Genomic DNA, 15,584 nt, shown 5'->3' on the forward strand with positions numbered 1-15,584 from the left:
TAGGTATGTTGACAAATAAGTAGAGGAATTTGGGTAGTATAATCATTTTGGCCAGCGCAATCCACCCCGTAAGGGACAGGGGCAGTGAAGTCCAGAGCTTCACTTTCTCACTCAACCACATCATTGCTCTTCCATAGTTAAGATTCCAGATTGTCTGAAGGTTCCGACTGATCCAAATCTTCAGGTATTTGACCTCATCCGCCTCCCAGCGCAGGGGGTATTCGGAGGACACCTCTGCGGTATTATCAGTCAGGGGGAAAATTACCGACTTGGACCAATTATCGGAAATGCCCGCGAGGCCTTCAAAGCGGACAAATTCCCGTAGTATAGGATTCAAATTGACTTCAGGATTGATAAGATAGAGGGTCACATCGTCCGCGTATAGCGATATTAGGAGACTTCTAGAACTGAAGCCTATACCCCTGGACGTATGATGTTGTCTAATTCTGGCCGCCAGCGGCTCCATTGCTATAGCGAATAGCAGCGGGGAGAGAGGACAACCCTGCCTCGTGCCCCGCATGATGGAGAAAGGTTCAGACACCAGGCCATTGACCCGCACTCTGGCTTTGGGTAAAGTGTAGAGCAAACGGATTTTCCGGAGAAGAAGCGTGCTGAAACCCATCCTGCCCAGTATAGTAAATAAATAGGGCCACTCAAGTGTGTCAAAGGCCTTGGTGGCGTCCAAGAACACCACCGCAGCCCTGACATCGGGGTGTAGGTAATGCAGGGCGGAGAAGATCGTACGGAGATTGTGTGAGGTTGATCTGCCAGGGATGAATCCCGACTGGTCGGGGAGTGCTATCATAGGTAACATCGCTGCACCCGGTTCGCAAGCAATTTAGCCAGGATCTTCACATCTACATTAATCAGGGAAAGGGGCCGATAGGAGTCTAGGTCGTCTGCCGGTTTATCTGGTTTTAGCAGTGTGATGATCAGTGCCACCCGCATCGTTGCAGGCAATACTCCCTTCTCTAAGGCTTCTTCATAGACTGCCAGTAACCTGGGTGCCAGCTCATCGACGTACGCTTTGTAGAAGGCCGTGGTTAAGCCATCCGGCCCCGGCGCCTTATCAGGTGGTAGGCTCTTAATGACCTGTGCCACATCCCCAGCATCTATCGGAAGGTCCATGTATTCCCTATGTTTATTATTAAACCATACCAACGCAATTGAATCCAGAAAGGATTCCAGCCCATCCGGGCATGCATCTTAGGTGTTGGTGTATAGTTTGGAGTAGAAATCAGAGAATGCCCCCATGATCTCTCCCCGGTCATGAACCAGATCGCCAGCTTTCGTGCGCAGCTCATGAATGTACGTCGCGCCCCGTGGCGTTCTCAACATGCCTGCCAAGGCCTTCCCCGGTCTCCCACCCTCACCATACCGTCTAGCCTCAGCATATTTCCCTAAAAATGTTACCTCTTGCAGCGCCTCCTCTTCGTACGCTAATAACTTAGTTTTCATCAGCCCCGTCTCCACCAGCCCGCCAGTTTCAAAGAAGGTTTGTTCGAGTTTTTTATATCGGTTTCCAGCGCTGCAAGGGTGCTTCTAATCGCCTTCAGCACCCCGGCCTGCCGGGCAATGCACTGGCCCCTAATGACAACCTTAAAGGCTTCCCAGAGAGATGCTACAGTGTCTACCGATCCCGCATTTAGCTCAAAATAGTCAGTGATATCCTTCCTGATCTCTTCTTTAAATGCCTCGTCTAGTAGTGCGTGGGGCAGGAGGCGCCACGAAAATGCCGGGAACGGACCGCCCTGAATCAACAATTTCAACAGGCAAGGGGCGTGGTCCGACGGGGAACGGGGCATATGCTCCACCCGCACGGTCCACAGGGCAATGTCTCGTGACACCAGCCAGTAATCTAGGCGGGACCAAGCGCTGCAGTGGGCCGATATACAGGTGCCCTCCCTCACATCTTCATGTCTGCTACGCCAAATATCCACAAGCGCGCCATCAGCTAGTATTTCCCGCAACGAGGAGCTTGCCATCGGGTTGAGTGTTTGGGCCGCCCCCTTTCTGTCTGTTCTGTCATCAAGCACCGCATTAAAATCTCCCCCCCACAAAATTGCACTGCAACCTGTAGCTTTCACCTGCCCCCAAATCTTATGGGAAAACATGGGGGAGTCAATGTTGGGACCATACACAGCCACAATCACCACCGAGATGCCACACACCAAGCCCTGTACAAAAACATACCTGCCCTCCGGATCGCACTGCACTGAACCCTCCTTCCAGTCTAGCCCTCGTCGTATCAGTACCGCCACCCCACGGGCGTAGTTGGAATAGATAGCCGAATAGACATGTCCCCACCTATTATGACGCAGCCTCTGGGCCGGCGCGGTATTCAAGTGCGTTTCCTGCAATAGGCAAATATCCACACAGTGACGCACCAGGTAGGCATGCACTAACCTTGCTTTCCTATGGTCATTCATCCCCCGAACATTCCAGGTCAGACAGTTCAACGTTTTATCTGCCCTGTGCATTTCCCTCTATAGTGTTGTAATGTAACAAATAGCATTTTGACAAGGACCATTCCATGAGTAAATGAACTTAGATAGACATCGTACGATAATGATGCTGGCATTGAACAAAAAAACAAAACCAACTTTCCCCCCTCCACCCACTCCAACCCCCCCAACCGGGTTGCAGAATATCCATCCCACATAAGAACCCCAAACAGACATAGATTGAGCAAGGGAACATTCCCGAGGGGGTATAGCTATGCCGGCTTCTACCCTGTATGGAACAGGGTAGCCAGAAGATCTGCAGGGGATACGAACTGCCCAAGACCTGTTTACAGGGCGCAACACTTTATAACAGACAGCGTGGATTAGAACCCGGGGGCTCACAAAGGCAATCCTCCCAACACCATATATTGGTTCCCCGTTAAACAATATTTGCGGCTCAAGAGATGCACAATACAATCCACCTTTTTAATCATTGTCACTCAGTCTGCCCTCAGCCGCCCCCGCCCCCCCTCTGGGCTGCTTTGTGGGTCTACCTCCCACATGTTTGGCGAACTTCATAGCCGCTTTAGCGTCAGTAAATATGTGGGCAGTCCCCTCAAAGGACACCTTAAGCTTAGCAGGGTAAAGGAGTGAGTACGGAATCTGTGCTTGCAGGAGAGCCCGCTTTGCTGGAAGAAATTCACGGCGGGCTGCTTGGACAGCCGGGGTGAAGTCTGGGTAGAAAGGGATATTGTTACCTTTATGCGTGATGTTGCCTCTTTCCCTGGCCAGTTTTAGGATGAGATCACGATCCTGGTAGTTCAGAAGCTTCGCAATAATAGGCCGGGGTGGTGCCCCAACGGGAGGTCTCTGCCCCAGGGACCTGTGCGCCCTTTCCACCACAAACACCGCAGACAGGTGAGGATCAAATAGTTCGTGCAAGAGTTCAGTGATGTAGGTTTCCATTTTAGAGATTGCCGTCGTCTCCGGAATCCCTGTAACGCAAAGGTTATTGCGTCGCGACCTCGCTTCTAGGTCCTCGTTCTTAGCGCGGATGATACCTAGCAAACTGTCCATATGCAGCAGCTGATCTTTCGTTTCAACTTGGTATTCATGAAATTCTGACTGTCGAGTTTCAAGCGTGTCCAGACGCGCCTCGTGCGTCGCTACCTGCGTTTTCACAGAGTCTAGTTGACAGGTAAGATTATCCAGTTTAGTGTCAATATTTCTTAGGCTAGAACGCATCTCCAGCATAAGTGTGCGCAAGTCCTCGCCATGGTCGTCGGCTGCATGCTCCTGCCGCTCCTCCGCCTGAGATTCCGGCTCCAACTCCGTCTGCCTCGTGGAGCGCTTGTGGTCGAAGGTTAGTTTCGGCTGCTTAGAGTCGTGCTTTCCCATGTTCAGTCTAGCGCCTCAATATCACGCTGAGAATCAATAGCGGGGACCTCTCAGCTACCTCCGTATCGGATAACTAGCGGCCACGCACCTCCATACTGCAGGCAGCTCATCCACTGATCGCTTCCGTCTATATAGCCAGGTGGTGCAGGCCCTATCTGCACTGCAGCACATGGCGGAAGGCCACCTAGGCCAGCCACCTCAACAGGCGATCGTGACTCCAGCAGGTTGCGAGGCGCATCCCCCTTCACATGCTTTTTGCTGTAGGAGAGCCCCCAACAACGTTTTGCTGAAACACATGCAGCGCAGGGGGGGCGACAATGCAGCACCGACTTCCAGATACCACTGAGCAGGCAGGGTCACGGCAGTGTATATCTATGTATCCGCCTCCTCCACATCTGCAGAACACTCACGGCCCCGGTCACAGCTCTGTCATTTCAGAGGGCACAGACCCCCGGGAGCTCCGCCGGCGCTCCCAACGACTTAGCGGCAGCGGCTCCCAGTAAAGGCGAAAAACGCCGTAGTAAGGTCGGATCTCATAGGCGATCGCCCGAGCCGGCTCGCCCCTCCTCACAAGGGCATCAGCCTCCACTCACCCAGAACTTTTGGCCGCTGCGAAGCGATATTCCGCCAGCTCACCGGATGCGCTCGCAACTGCCAGACGTCCAAGTTGTTTCGTCTCGTCGTCCCACACCAGCCGCAACGGTTCAGGACTTAAAATGGCGGCCCCACACTTCGCAGTCCTCCAAGAGTGTCCACGCATCAAGGCTCGCGCCGGTCGCTACTGCTCCTCATACCACGGGCTACACGCGCCTCCGAGTTTCTTTCAACGGGGCCACCAGCCCTCACACTTCACCCAGCAATGGCGGCCGGAGCACCGAGACCTGGTCTCTTCCACGCCTCCGCTGTATCACTCAGCCCAGTAGTCGCCAACGCCAGCATTCGCCGCTGTCCTCCTCTACCTGTGGGGGGGGGACATCTGTCGCCAGCGGCATCCCAAATCCAGGCTCCACCAGGCTTCGCTCCTCCTCCCCGGCCCAGGCCTCGCCCGGCAGGTCCGCCGCGGGCTCGAGTAGCTGCCCCTCCGGAGCGCGCTCCAGCAGACGCCCTCAGCAATCCCCGCCTTCGAGTTTAGCGGACAGCAGCACCAGGCAATCCGAGGTAGGGCGGGTATAGTGCACCTCCACCGATAACCCACCTCCACGTCCGCTATTTCTTACGGTCTGGGCAGCTCTTTCTCACCCCGGAGTGCAGGATATTTACAGGATTATTGTCCGGCCAGCGGAGCTCACTCAGAGAGCGGCCATCTCGCTGCGCAGCAGGCCACGCCCCCCCTATTTCAGGAACCTTTAATGGCATTCCTTTAGTGCTCCTGAAGACCTGACATATTTTCTGCCGCAGATACTACACACTTTATAACCCTATGACATACAGCGCTGTCAATTCCATTGGGTATCCTCTCTACTCAAATGTGATCCTCCATACTACTTTATTCTGTCAGTTATACTTGACCCCTCTAATCAGGTTGTTCTCTGCCACAGTCTTCTGACTCCATAACCTTCTTTATGGAGACTGGGACTACATTACCCATGAGTCATGTCTCTCTCCTTTTGTCAAAATAAACGCAACGCCATTTCTGGCATCTAGTAGTCCTTTAGAGACTACGCCTCCCATGTTGCCCAGAGCACCTACTCCCTATTAGTGGCAGTGCCAAAGCATGTCCCGTTTAAAAGACACACCCGGCTTCGCTTTTCTATTCTCACTTAGCACATCATTGAGGGACTTGCTGACTACATTTCGGTATACTGTCAGATCGCCTCGGGGTCATACCGAATGATCAAACACCTTGTGTGAACTGCGCTCATACTCATTTTCACATACCCGATGTCTGTTTTCAAGGCACCTTTTTGCTGTTTACTTTCAACAGGGACATGTTCAGCATATGTGTTAGATTTAGCCTGCACAGACCACAATTCGGTCTTTCTGTGCCCAGCTCGATGTTGCCACTGAGAGCTCTGTTGTCAGACCGTCTCGAGGTCATACAGAATGAGCAACACGTTGGGCGAACCACGCTCATACTCATTGCTATAGACCAGATGCTGGAAGTGGCCCTTTTTGCAGGGTCTTTTTCTGACCTTCTTTTTGTTGGCTCTAGGACTCTGTGCACTTTACCACTGCTAAGCAGTGCTAAATTGCATGTGCTTCTTCCCTAAACATGTGTTTAATTAGTGTGTACCTGAATAACATATTTAATTTACTTGTAAGTCCCTTGTAAGATGGTATACCATATACCCAGGGTTTGTAAGTTAAATGCTACTAATGTGCTGCATCAGTGGTCAATCTGAGAACGCTTAAAAAACCATGGGAGTTGTGTGGGAACCCCCACGCAATGCCCATGGAACGCCTCCCTGGGGCAGAGTAACGCAACGCAGCGATTTGCGCTGCGTTGCATTACTCCAGATTTATGAAGGCACTCAGGGCCACACAAAGTGGCCTTGCATAGCTTCATAAATCTCATTTGTAAGTTACGCTGCTCTTGCACCACATTTTGATGCAACTGGTCTAATAAATATGGCCTAAGTGTGCAAGTTGGAGGAGAAATGTTAGTATATGAGGTCTGTGCTGGAGGTAGATAAGACCAGCATCAGAAGACCTGGTCAGGTGCTTGGCAGCAGGTGAGGGGCCTACATTGCAAAGTAGGCAAGTCTTGCCATTATCCTAAAAGGGGTGTTAATGAATGCATCATGGTGTAGTTTTCTTTTTCCTCTGCACAGCTCAAGTGTAGTCTTTTGCTTCATGGCTGCTGGGTGTGCCTCTACCGAATAAGGAAGGAAATTTAAAGACAAATCAACACTCCCAAAAAACTCTGTAATACCAAATTTCGCAGCAAACGCTTGCCAAACAACGAAAAGCCACAAGGGTTTGCACTCTATAGCCAATTTCATTTAGCTAAATATTTCACCTTGGACAAACTTTATAATGTCTGCTCAAAGATGGCAGGATTTATTTCTCTGGATCTACTTTGGCAAAATCAGATATAGGCTCTAATAATATATTATTATTATACTAAACCCCACGATTACTTTTTTCTTAAAAGTAGACAATTGTAGGTTGTCGCTGCTACCACTCTACCATTCCTCTGTAACATTTTATAGCAAGATAGTTGATAAAGATACTGTTTATATCAAATGAAATATTTATGCAGGTCGGCAGATGCTTGCACTGATTGGTTTGACCTGCTGGAATGTATCAGGGTAAAATGACTAGGGTGTATTATTAGCACACAACACATAATTCTGATCCCTGTGAAACTCTTGTTTGCACATTGATTGAAACATAGCCCTTAACTTGTAATGAAGGCCAGGGTGGTAAGTTTACCACATATGGTAAATGCCATTACCCCTGTTTGAGGTGGTCACCACACGTGGTAAATACCTATGATTTCGAGTTTTAAACAGGAAGCTAAGGTATAAGATGCAGAATCAGATTTTACACAACAAATTCTGCATGTTTTGCCCTTTTCCTGATAAATTTCAGCAGGTTTGCCCTGCCAGTATCAGGGCTGGACTGGGAACCCAAAGCAGCCCTGGCAAATTTTGTCAGACCAGACCCGTATGGTTCTGCACGGCGCGTGAGCCTGACCACTACAAAGCAGAGCTTTGGGGCTCGGGCCCCCCCCAAGAAAATTATGGAAAAAATGGTGCATTCTGCAATACATTTGTCGTTAAACATTCAACTGTATTCGCGTTTAAAGCATATTAGAACAATGGAATGTTGAGCACTCCATTGTAGACAATGGAGTGATCCAGATTTCTACTGGCTTGTAGAGCCCAGAGAGCAACATTCGAATGTTGTTTTACTTTCACAGCAGTTGCTGTTAACAAAGGCCTGTCGGAGCCCGAGGGGATTTAAAGCCCCTTGGGCTTTGAGAGGCCTTTGTTTTTACTAATTAGAACATTCTGCCCTCTAGGGGCGAAATGTTCTAATAGCCTTTCATTTCCCTATAGCCGCTCTCTCACATGTATTTCATTTGTTTTATAGCACCTCTCATACCAGTGTGGGGTGTCAGAGCACTTTACATCATACTCATACAGAGACAATGAATCATATGTGTGTAAATCAGTGAATAGGAAATGTTACATAAGGCAAAGGGGACTGCAAGGTGTAGGCTTCACGTCATTCATACTGGTGGGCATTTTTTAAGAGTGCTTGGTCTGGAAAAGCACAAACTCAGGATTCAGAAAATAACAGTGGTTAGGTTTGACTTTTATAATAAAAATTTATTTCTACTCAAACAAACCTTTTTGAGCAACACCGCAATAATAAAAGACTGGGAAAAAAACATCTTTCAAAACAGTACCATGCAGTTTGCATGCAGCTCTTGGATGGCAGTTCATATCTCACTTTGCTAGATTATGATTGTAACTTATGAACTTCATAGTAACAAAAGAATGTCTGTGACAAAAGCAGTAACCCAGTGAGCAATGCACATAAAATACTGTTCTTTGATATGCATGGTACACGTTCTTTGCAGTAGGCATATTAGCCCTCTGCGCTACTTTAGATGAATCAAAACTGCCACAAGACAAAACTTCCATCTCTCTCCAGAAGGGACAGTAATCACCAGAGTTATTTTGATACATTTATTGTTTGTTGCCCGAAAACTGCTGGACATACAAGGTACATTGCAGTGCTTTTAAAACTGTTGTACTGCTACAAAACAGACGCCCCTGATAACAAAACTTGCTCTCCGCCCTTCCAGCCACGCGGGGAAACACCTGATGCTCAGAACGGCTAGTCCTGCCTTGGCCAGAATATCTCATAGGGTAACAGGGAGGATGAGATAATACAACTCATGATAATTCTGATCACTGTGGAAACTTCATTTTCAGAGATCAGAATTTAGCCCTTAACTTGTAAGGATGCCTAAGCAGGGAACACAGGTGGTACAAAAGACTGTTTACATGGTCTCCAAAGCATTCTGTTTATTGTATATTTTGCTATCATAATTTTCACCCCAAAATAGCACTTTTCAGTTGTTTTTAAGCATGCTCAATATTTATTATTCATTACAGATTTTCCCGAAAGTCAGTTTGTTGAGTTTAACGGAGGACTCAGCCAAGAGCAGCTAAGCTGGTTGAATAAAGTCCTTACCTATTCTGATGAGAACCATGAAAGAGTTGTGGTGGCTAGTAAGTTGTTTTTATATTTTTATTTTCAACTGTACAGATGGCTAGTAATATTTCAACTCAACTTTATAAATGTGAATGCCTTATGTCCACGGTGACTTTAAAGAAAGATATTAAGACCAGCTTCAGAATGGTAAAATCCAAATAAACTGACCACCTCTATATTTTCAGGTCAGTTGTTGTTTTCTAATGTAATCTCGGTTTAGAAGTTAAAAAAAATCCACACTCTGTTTAGCGTTGTGTGGCTAGATATGTAACCATAATTACATGTATAGTAGTCTCAATGAAACGTAGCACAGTTTGGCATGACAATTCAAGAAATGTGGCTTCTTTTCAATACCTATCTAATCTGACTGCTCATTTAGTGGTGGGATAAAGTGGGTTATTTACTAACGTTTTGCGTGGGTGCTTGTTATCACAAAGAATTGCCTTGATTTACTGACCATTAAACAACCCGCGAACGCAGCACACAATTGCGCAGCGTCCCATGAGTGCCCAGACAACCCTTAATAAATCCAGGCCTAAATGTGTTGGTGTGCTTCTAAAAAGAAGATAGTGGCAGCAGTTTCCGCATGTGCTGATTGATCTAAAACATTTCCCTACCATTGGATCATCTTGGCCTGAAGTTGGCTGTCTATGTGTAATTACTCTAGCAACTGACACAAGTGGTATTATAACTCGAGAGAGCTTTATGCTGCATGATTACAGGTTGCAATGTTAAATACACCCTTATATATGATGAAAACATGCAGTGAGCAAAGGTATATCATCGGCACATTTGATGCCCCAGCACATCTTCTGCACATTGGACTTTGTATTGCTGTTGAAACACACACCCTATTGCTCAGAGTTGGAGTGAGGGCGGGGTCTCAGGATCAGCAGGATCTGCCTGGAAAGCGGTGCACGGAGGAGACGCTGCAGAGGGAAGGGGTGGCTACCGACACCATCAATCAGATTCGGCAGGCTGGAGTTTTCTGGCTTGCGGCTGGAGTGGCCTGGACTTGAGCAGTCTGAAACTCCAGTGTGGCCTGAGCAGTATCAGGAACCTAAGCACTCCAGTGGCGGAGTGGTCAACATTAGCAGCCGGGAACAGGGAGCCCTCAAGAATCCTCAGCAGCCATATTAGGCATATTAGGCAGTGGTTTTAGGAGACTGAGCTCCTGACGTGCACAGAAGCAGCTGGTGTTAGGCCAGAGCACCTTTTGCTTGCGGCAAAGCTGTTTAAATTTCTTTTATTGTTCTGCCTTTCTTTATTTCTTCTTCTATTTATCTGCCTCCATTTGCCTCTGTCTGCCTGCCATTTCTGGCAGCCTACTATTGTGCTTGGTTTTGGTCTCTGACTGTGCTAGTGCCCGTCTGTTGGACCACAGCCATGCTAGTGCCAGCCATTATTCCCTTGTTGCAACCCAAAACTCTTTCTTAAAGTTTAAGTTAAAGTTCAAGCGAAACTAAGCTAAGCCAAAATTCAAGTAAAGGCCCATGGAGGAGTATGAACTGGTGCTTAGGGTAATCTCCTGCTAAGGCGAGCGCTGGGGTTACTTTCGTATGATTTTCCCACTGTGAGTGCTGCACCGCCACTGTGCTCACCACCCTTTGGGAGCCGAAAGGCGGTGGGCATGCAGCAGGGGGGTGACAGCCACAGTGGATGTAAGAATGCACTGCTGGAGCAACCATCTGGAGTAATTCTCTGGAGAACCTAAAGGAAGGTGTGGGGATGGCCATTGGTAGAGGTGGCGGCATTGGTAACGGACAAGTTACTTAACTTCAGTAATGCCTTACCTGGTAGAGAAATGATCTAGCTGTAGATTCCTTAACTTTGAATTTCCTAGGTGTCAGACTAGATCCAGAACATTTTTCTTCGAGCAATACCCTTGCACGCCAGTAGGTGGCTTCAGTCTGCTCTGCGTAACGTCAGCGGCAGCATCTGTGGCATTCTGATGTCTGCATCACCTATAAAGGCACCACCTCGGCGTGCTGACGTAAGCTACTTTTGATGACTTTCCAAACCAGAAACACAGAGCTATGAAGTGTACTGACATTGGTGTGTTTCTGAACATCTAGGGCTCTGAAAGGGATCAACCCTTGCCCTAGAAACCTATCCGCAGTGCTTGGAGGATGGGTGAGTCGGTAAGGAATCTGCGGCTAGATCATGTCTCAACCAGATAAGGCGTTACTAAAGGTAAGTAACTTGTCCATCTGATAGAGACATCTAGCCGCAAATTCCTTACCTTTGAATAGATAACAAAGCAATAACATCCCCGGATGAGGGACTGTGGACAAATTTAGACCAGGAAGTCCTGCAAAACAGAGAAAGCAAAAAGGCCATTCCTGCAGATTTGACTGTTCAGGTAGTAGTGCTCGGTAAATGTGTGCAGGGATGTCCATGTTGCTGCCTGACAAATGTCGAGGACTGGAACTCCACGTTGTAACACCGTGGTAGCAGCCTTAGCTCTTGTGGAGTTATCCCTTAAGCGTAGCAAATTTTGATGCAGAGGACGACCCATTGCAAGATAGTCCTCTTCTGCTCTGCACAAACTTTTTTCTTTCTAACGTACCCCAGGAAGAGTTGGTCATCTACCCAAAACTCTTTAGTCCAGTCAAGGTAGAATGACAACGCTCGTTTGGTGTCCAGACGGAGACGCACCTCTTCTTGAGAGGGCTGCGGAGGAGCTTAGAAAGTGGGCAAGGTGACAGATTTCCCTGCATGGAATGGTGTTACCAGTTTCAGGAGGAAAGGGTCCCTAGTTTAAAGCTCCAATTTATCAGGAATTTTGTCTGGTAAGGAGGCTTGGATGACCAAGCCTGCAATTTGCTCACCCTCCTGACAGAAGTGACTGCCACTAGGTAAAAGGCTGTTTTCATGGTAAGCAGTCAGAGGGGGCAGTTGTGCAGAGGTTCGATGGAAGGTGAGAACCAAATTAAGGTCCTATTCGGCATAATGAAAGGGGAAGGTGGGAACATATGTACAAAGCCTTTGAGGAATCTATTTACAATAGGAAATTTAAATAATGAGGGTTGGTCTGGCAGCCTCAGGAAGGCAGACAGGGTCGAAAGGTACCGTTTGAGAGTGCCCAGTGCAGAGGCTTTCTGGGCAAGGATCAAAATAAAAAGCAAAACTTGAGAGAGGGAAGCAGAAAGAGGATCAATAGACCTTTCTGTACAATGTTGTACAAATTTGTTCCCCCAGCAGGCATACACAGTCTTGGTGGAGGGCCGCCTGGCCACCAAAATAACACTACAAACTTCGGGAAGAAGGTCGAATGCTAATAATGGCTGCCGATCAATCTCCACGCAAGAAGGCGTAGAGTTGACAGGTTCGAGTGGAGAACCCTCCCCTGCTGCTGTGACAAGATCCTCCTGAAGGGGCAGCCTGATTGTAGGATTGATGCTCAATTGGAGAAGCTCAGGATACCAGACTATCCGTGCCCAGTCCGGAGCCACAAGAATGACTTGGGCCCAGTCGCTCCTGATCTTCTTGAGCAATATGGAAAGGAGTGGTGTGAGCAGAAACACGTAAAGGAGGCCTGAAATCCAATTGAGATGAAAAGCGTCTCAGAGCGAGAGCCAACTTTGAAACTCCAGCACGCAAAACTGCTGACATTGCGTGTTTTCGGCAGAGGAGAACAGATCTAACCAAAGCTCTCTCTATATTTGAAAGAGATCTTGCGCCACTTCCAGATGGAGACGCCAATCATGGTCTGCTAGGTGTCGACAGCTGAGTTTGTCCACCCTTGCATTCAGGAACCTTCCAGGTGTTAAACCACCAGGGATATGCCCTTCTGTTCCAGCCATGTCGAGAGATATGGGGCCGCTTGACAAAGGGACCACAACCCCAGCCCACTCTTTTTGTTGCAGTACCACATGGCGGTGGTGTTATCCGTGAACAGGGAGTCAGGTGTGAATTCAGCATGTTGATAGTGAACCCCAGCAAATGCTTCACCGTAGGCCGGAGGTGAGAGATGAGGGGAAGAGTGGCACCTCTGATCTGATCAACATCATGAAGGAACTCTCCAACCCCAGCTCCAACACCAACAGCAGCCCACCTTCACAAGACCTGTGCGACTCGCTGGCCACCTTCTTCCACTGCAAGATCACAGACATCCACGACAGCCTCAACGCCGCGATCGCCCCGGCAACCACTGAAACCCCCGCCCCAATGACCGCCATCCGCACCAACCGCCTGCTCTCCTGGACCAACATCAACGAAGACGACACCATCAAGATCATTAACACCGTCCACTCCGGATCCCCGTCAGACCCATGCCCACACCACATCTTCAACAAAGCCAGCACCAACATCGCACCCATCTCCGGAAAGCCATCAACATCTCCTTTGAGACAGCGACCTTCCCGGAGAGCTGGAAGCACGCCAAGATCAACGCCTTACTCAAGAAACCCAAGGCGGACCCCAAGGACCTCAATAACTTCCGACCCATCTCCCTGCTCCCGTTCCCGGCAAAGGTCATCGAGAAGGCCGTCAACAAACAACTGATCAGCTTCCTCGAGGAGAACAGCATCCTAGACCCGTCCCAGTCCGGGGTCCGCAGCAACCACAGCACCGAAACTGCCCTCAACGCCGCCACAGATGACAACAGGACCCTGCTAGACAGCGGAGAAACTGCGGCCCTCATCCTCCTGGACCTGTCAGTCACCTTTGACACTGTCTGCCACCGCACACTACGAACACGCCTCTACGATGCCGGAATCCAAGAGAAGGCCCTAGACTGGACCACCTCCTTCCTCTCCGGCAGAACACAGAGCGTACGCCTCCCCCCCTTCCGCTCCGAAGCCACCGAGGTCATATGCGGCGTACCCCAGGGCTCATCCCTCAGCCCAACGCTGTTCAACATCTACATGGCACCGCTCACCCACATCGCCCGACTGCACGACCTCAACATTATCTCTTACGCCGATGACACCCAGCTCATCCTCTCCCTCACCAAGGACCCCCAAAACCAACCTCCAAGAAGGAATGAAGGCCGTCGCCGAATGGATGAGGAACAGCCGACTGAAGCTGAACTTGGACAAGACAGAGGTCCTCATTCTCGGATCCGCCCCCTCGGCCTGGGACGACTCCTGGTGGCCGACTTCACTAGGAACAGCTCCAAAACCCACCGACCACGCACGCAACCTAGGGGTCATCCTCGACTCAACCCTCTCCATGACGAAGCAGGTCAACACCGTCTCTTCCTCCTTCTTCAACACCCTCTGCATGCTCCGCAGGATCTACAAGTGGATCTCCACCGAAATGAGAAGGACGATCACCCAGGCCCTCGTCAGCAGCAGACTGGACTACAGAAACGCCCTCTACGCAGGAGCCTCGGCCAAACTCCTGAAACGGCTCCAACGCATCCAGAACGCCTCCGCACGCCTGACCCTCGACATCCCTCGCCGCAGCCACATCACACCCCACCTGAGAGACCTGCACTGGCTCCCTGTCAACAAGAGGATAACCTTCAAGCTCCTCACCTACGCACACAAGGCACTCCACACCACCGGATCAGCGTACTCAAACAGCCGTCTCAGCTTCTACACCCCCACCCACCAGCTCCGCTCCGCAGACCGCGCCCTCGCCACTGTCCCCCGCATCCGAAGAGTGACCGTCGGCGGCAGATCATTCTCCCACCTCGCCGCCAAGACATGGAACACCCTCCCCGTCTGCCTACGGCAGACCCAAGACCTACTGACCATCAGAAGACTCCTCAAGACCTGGCTCTTCGAACAGTAGCAGCACTCCCCCCCCCCCTTAGTGCCTTGAGACCCTCACGGGTATGTAGTGCACTTTACAAATGCTATGATTGATTCAACACTTGAACCAGCTTTCCCTTGATTGAAGGAAGAAAGGCTTTCAGTGTCCGGCAAATCGCTTAGAGCCCCAGCAAGTTGATGTGGAATCCATATTCTGCAAGATACCAAAGTCCTCTGATCTTCACCCCTCCCAGAGGGCCACTCCATCCCAGGAGTGACGCATCTGTCACTACTATGTGGTCTGATTGGGGAAAGGAGAGGGGTTTGCCTCTGACCCTATCGTGGTTGGTAAGCCACCACTGCAGGACCAATTCAGAGAGATTCCCTTGATGCTGCGCCTACTGGAACTTAAAGTCCCACTGCAAAGCCCGCATATGCCATCTGCCATGTGTTCACCGTAGGCTGGAGGTGAGAGATGAGGGGAAGACTGGCACCCCTGATCTGTGCAGATGAGCTTAGACCACTGCCATCACCTTGGTGAACACTCTTGGTGTACTGGTAAGGCCAAAGGGGAGTATGGTTATCTGAAAGTGCTCGTGGCCTACCGTAAACCGCAGATAGAACCAATGCGCAGCCAGGACGGGAATGTGAAAATAGGCGTCCTGCAAGTCCAACACTACCATCCAGTCTCCTGCGTCCAGGGCAGACAAGGCCTGGGCTAGAGTGAGCATCTTGAACTTTTCCTTTTTGAGGAAGTAGTTGAGGGCTCGCAGATCTAGGACAGGACGAAGACCTTTGTCCTTTTTCTGGACCAGAAGGTAGTGGAAATAACAACCACAGCCTACTCCTGGCACCGGAAACCCATCTA

General features: G+C 49.6%; 1 protein-coding gene across 2 annotated transcripts in view; it reads left to right on the forward strand.

The window, feature by feature from the left end:
• LOC146809889 (manganese-dependent ADP-ribose/CDP-alcohol diphosphatase-like) overlaps positions 1 to 15,584 on the forward strand; it is a 192,798-nt gene that overhangs the window by 162,326 nt on the left and 14,888 nt on the right. For both annotated transcript variants that reach the window (XM_085616749.1, XM_085616750.1), the window contains one exon: positions 8,915 to 9,031. In XM_085616749.1, the coding sequence (XP_085472875.1) occupies positions 8,915 to 9,031 (117 nt within the window). The remainder of the gene's footprint in view (positions 1 to 8,914; positions 9,032 to 15,584) is intronic.

Source organism: Triturus cristatus, chromosome 7 (assembly GCF_964204655.1).
Source record: "Triturus cristatus chromosome 7, aTriCri1.1, whole genome shotgun sequence".
NCBI classification, from domain to species: domain Eukaryota; kingdom Metazoa; phylum Chordata; class Amphibia; order Caudata; family Salamandridae; genus Triturus; species Triturus cristatus.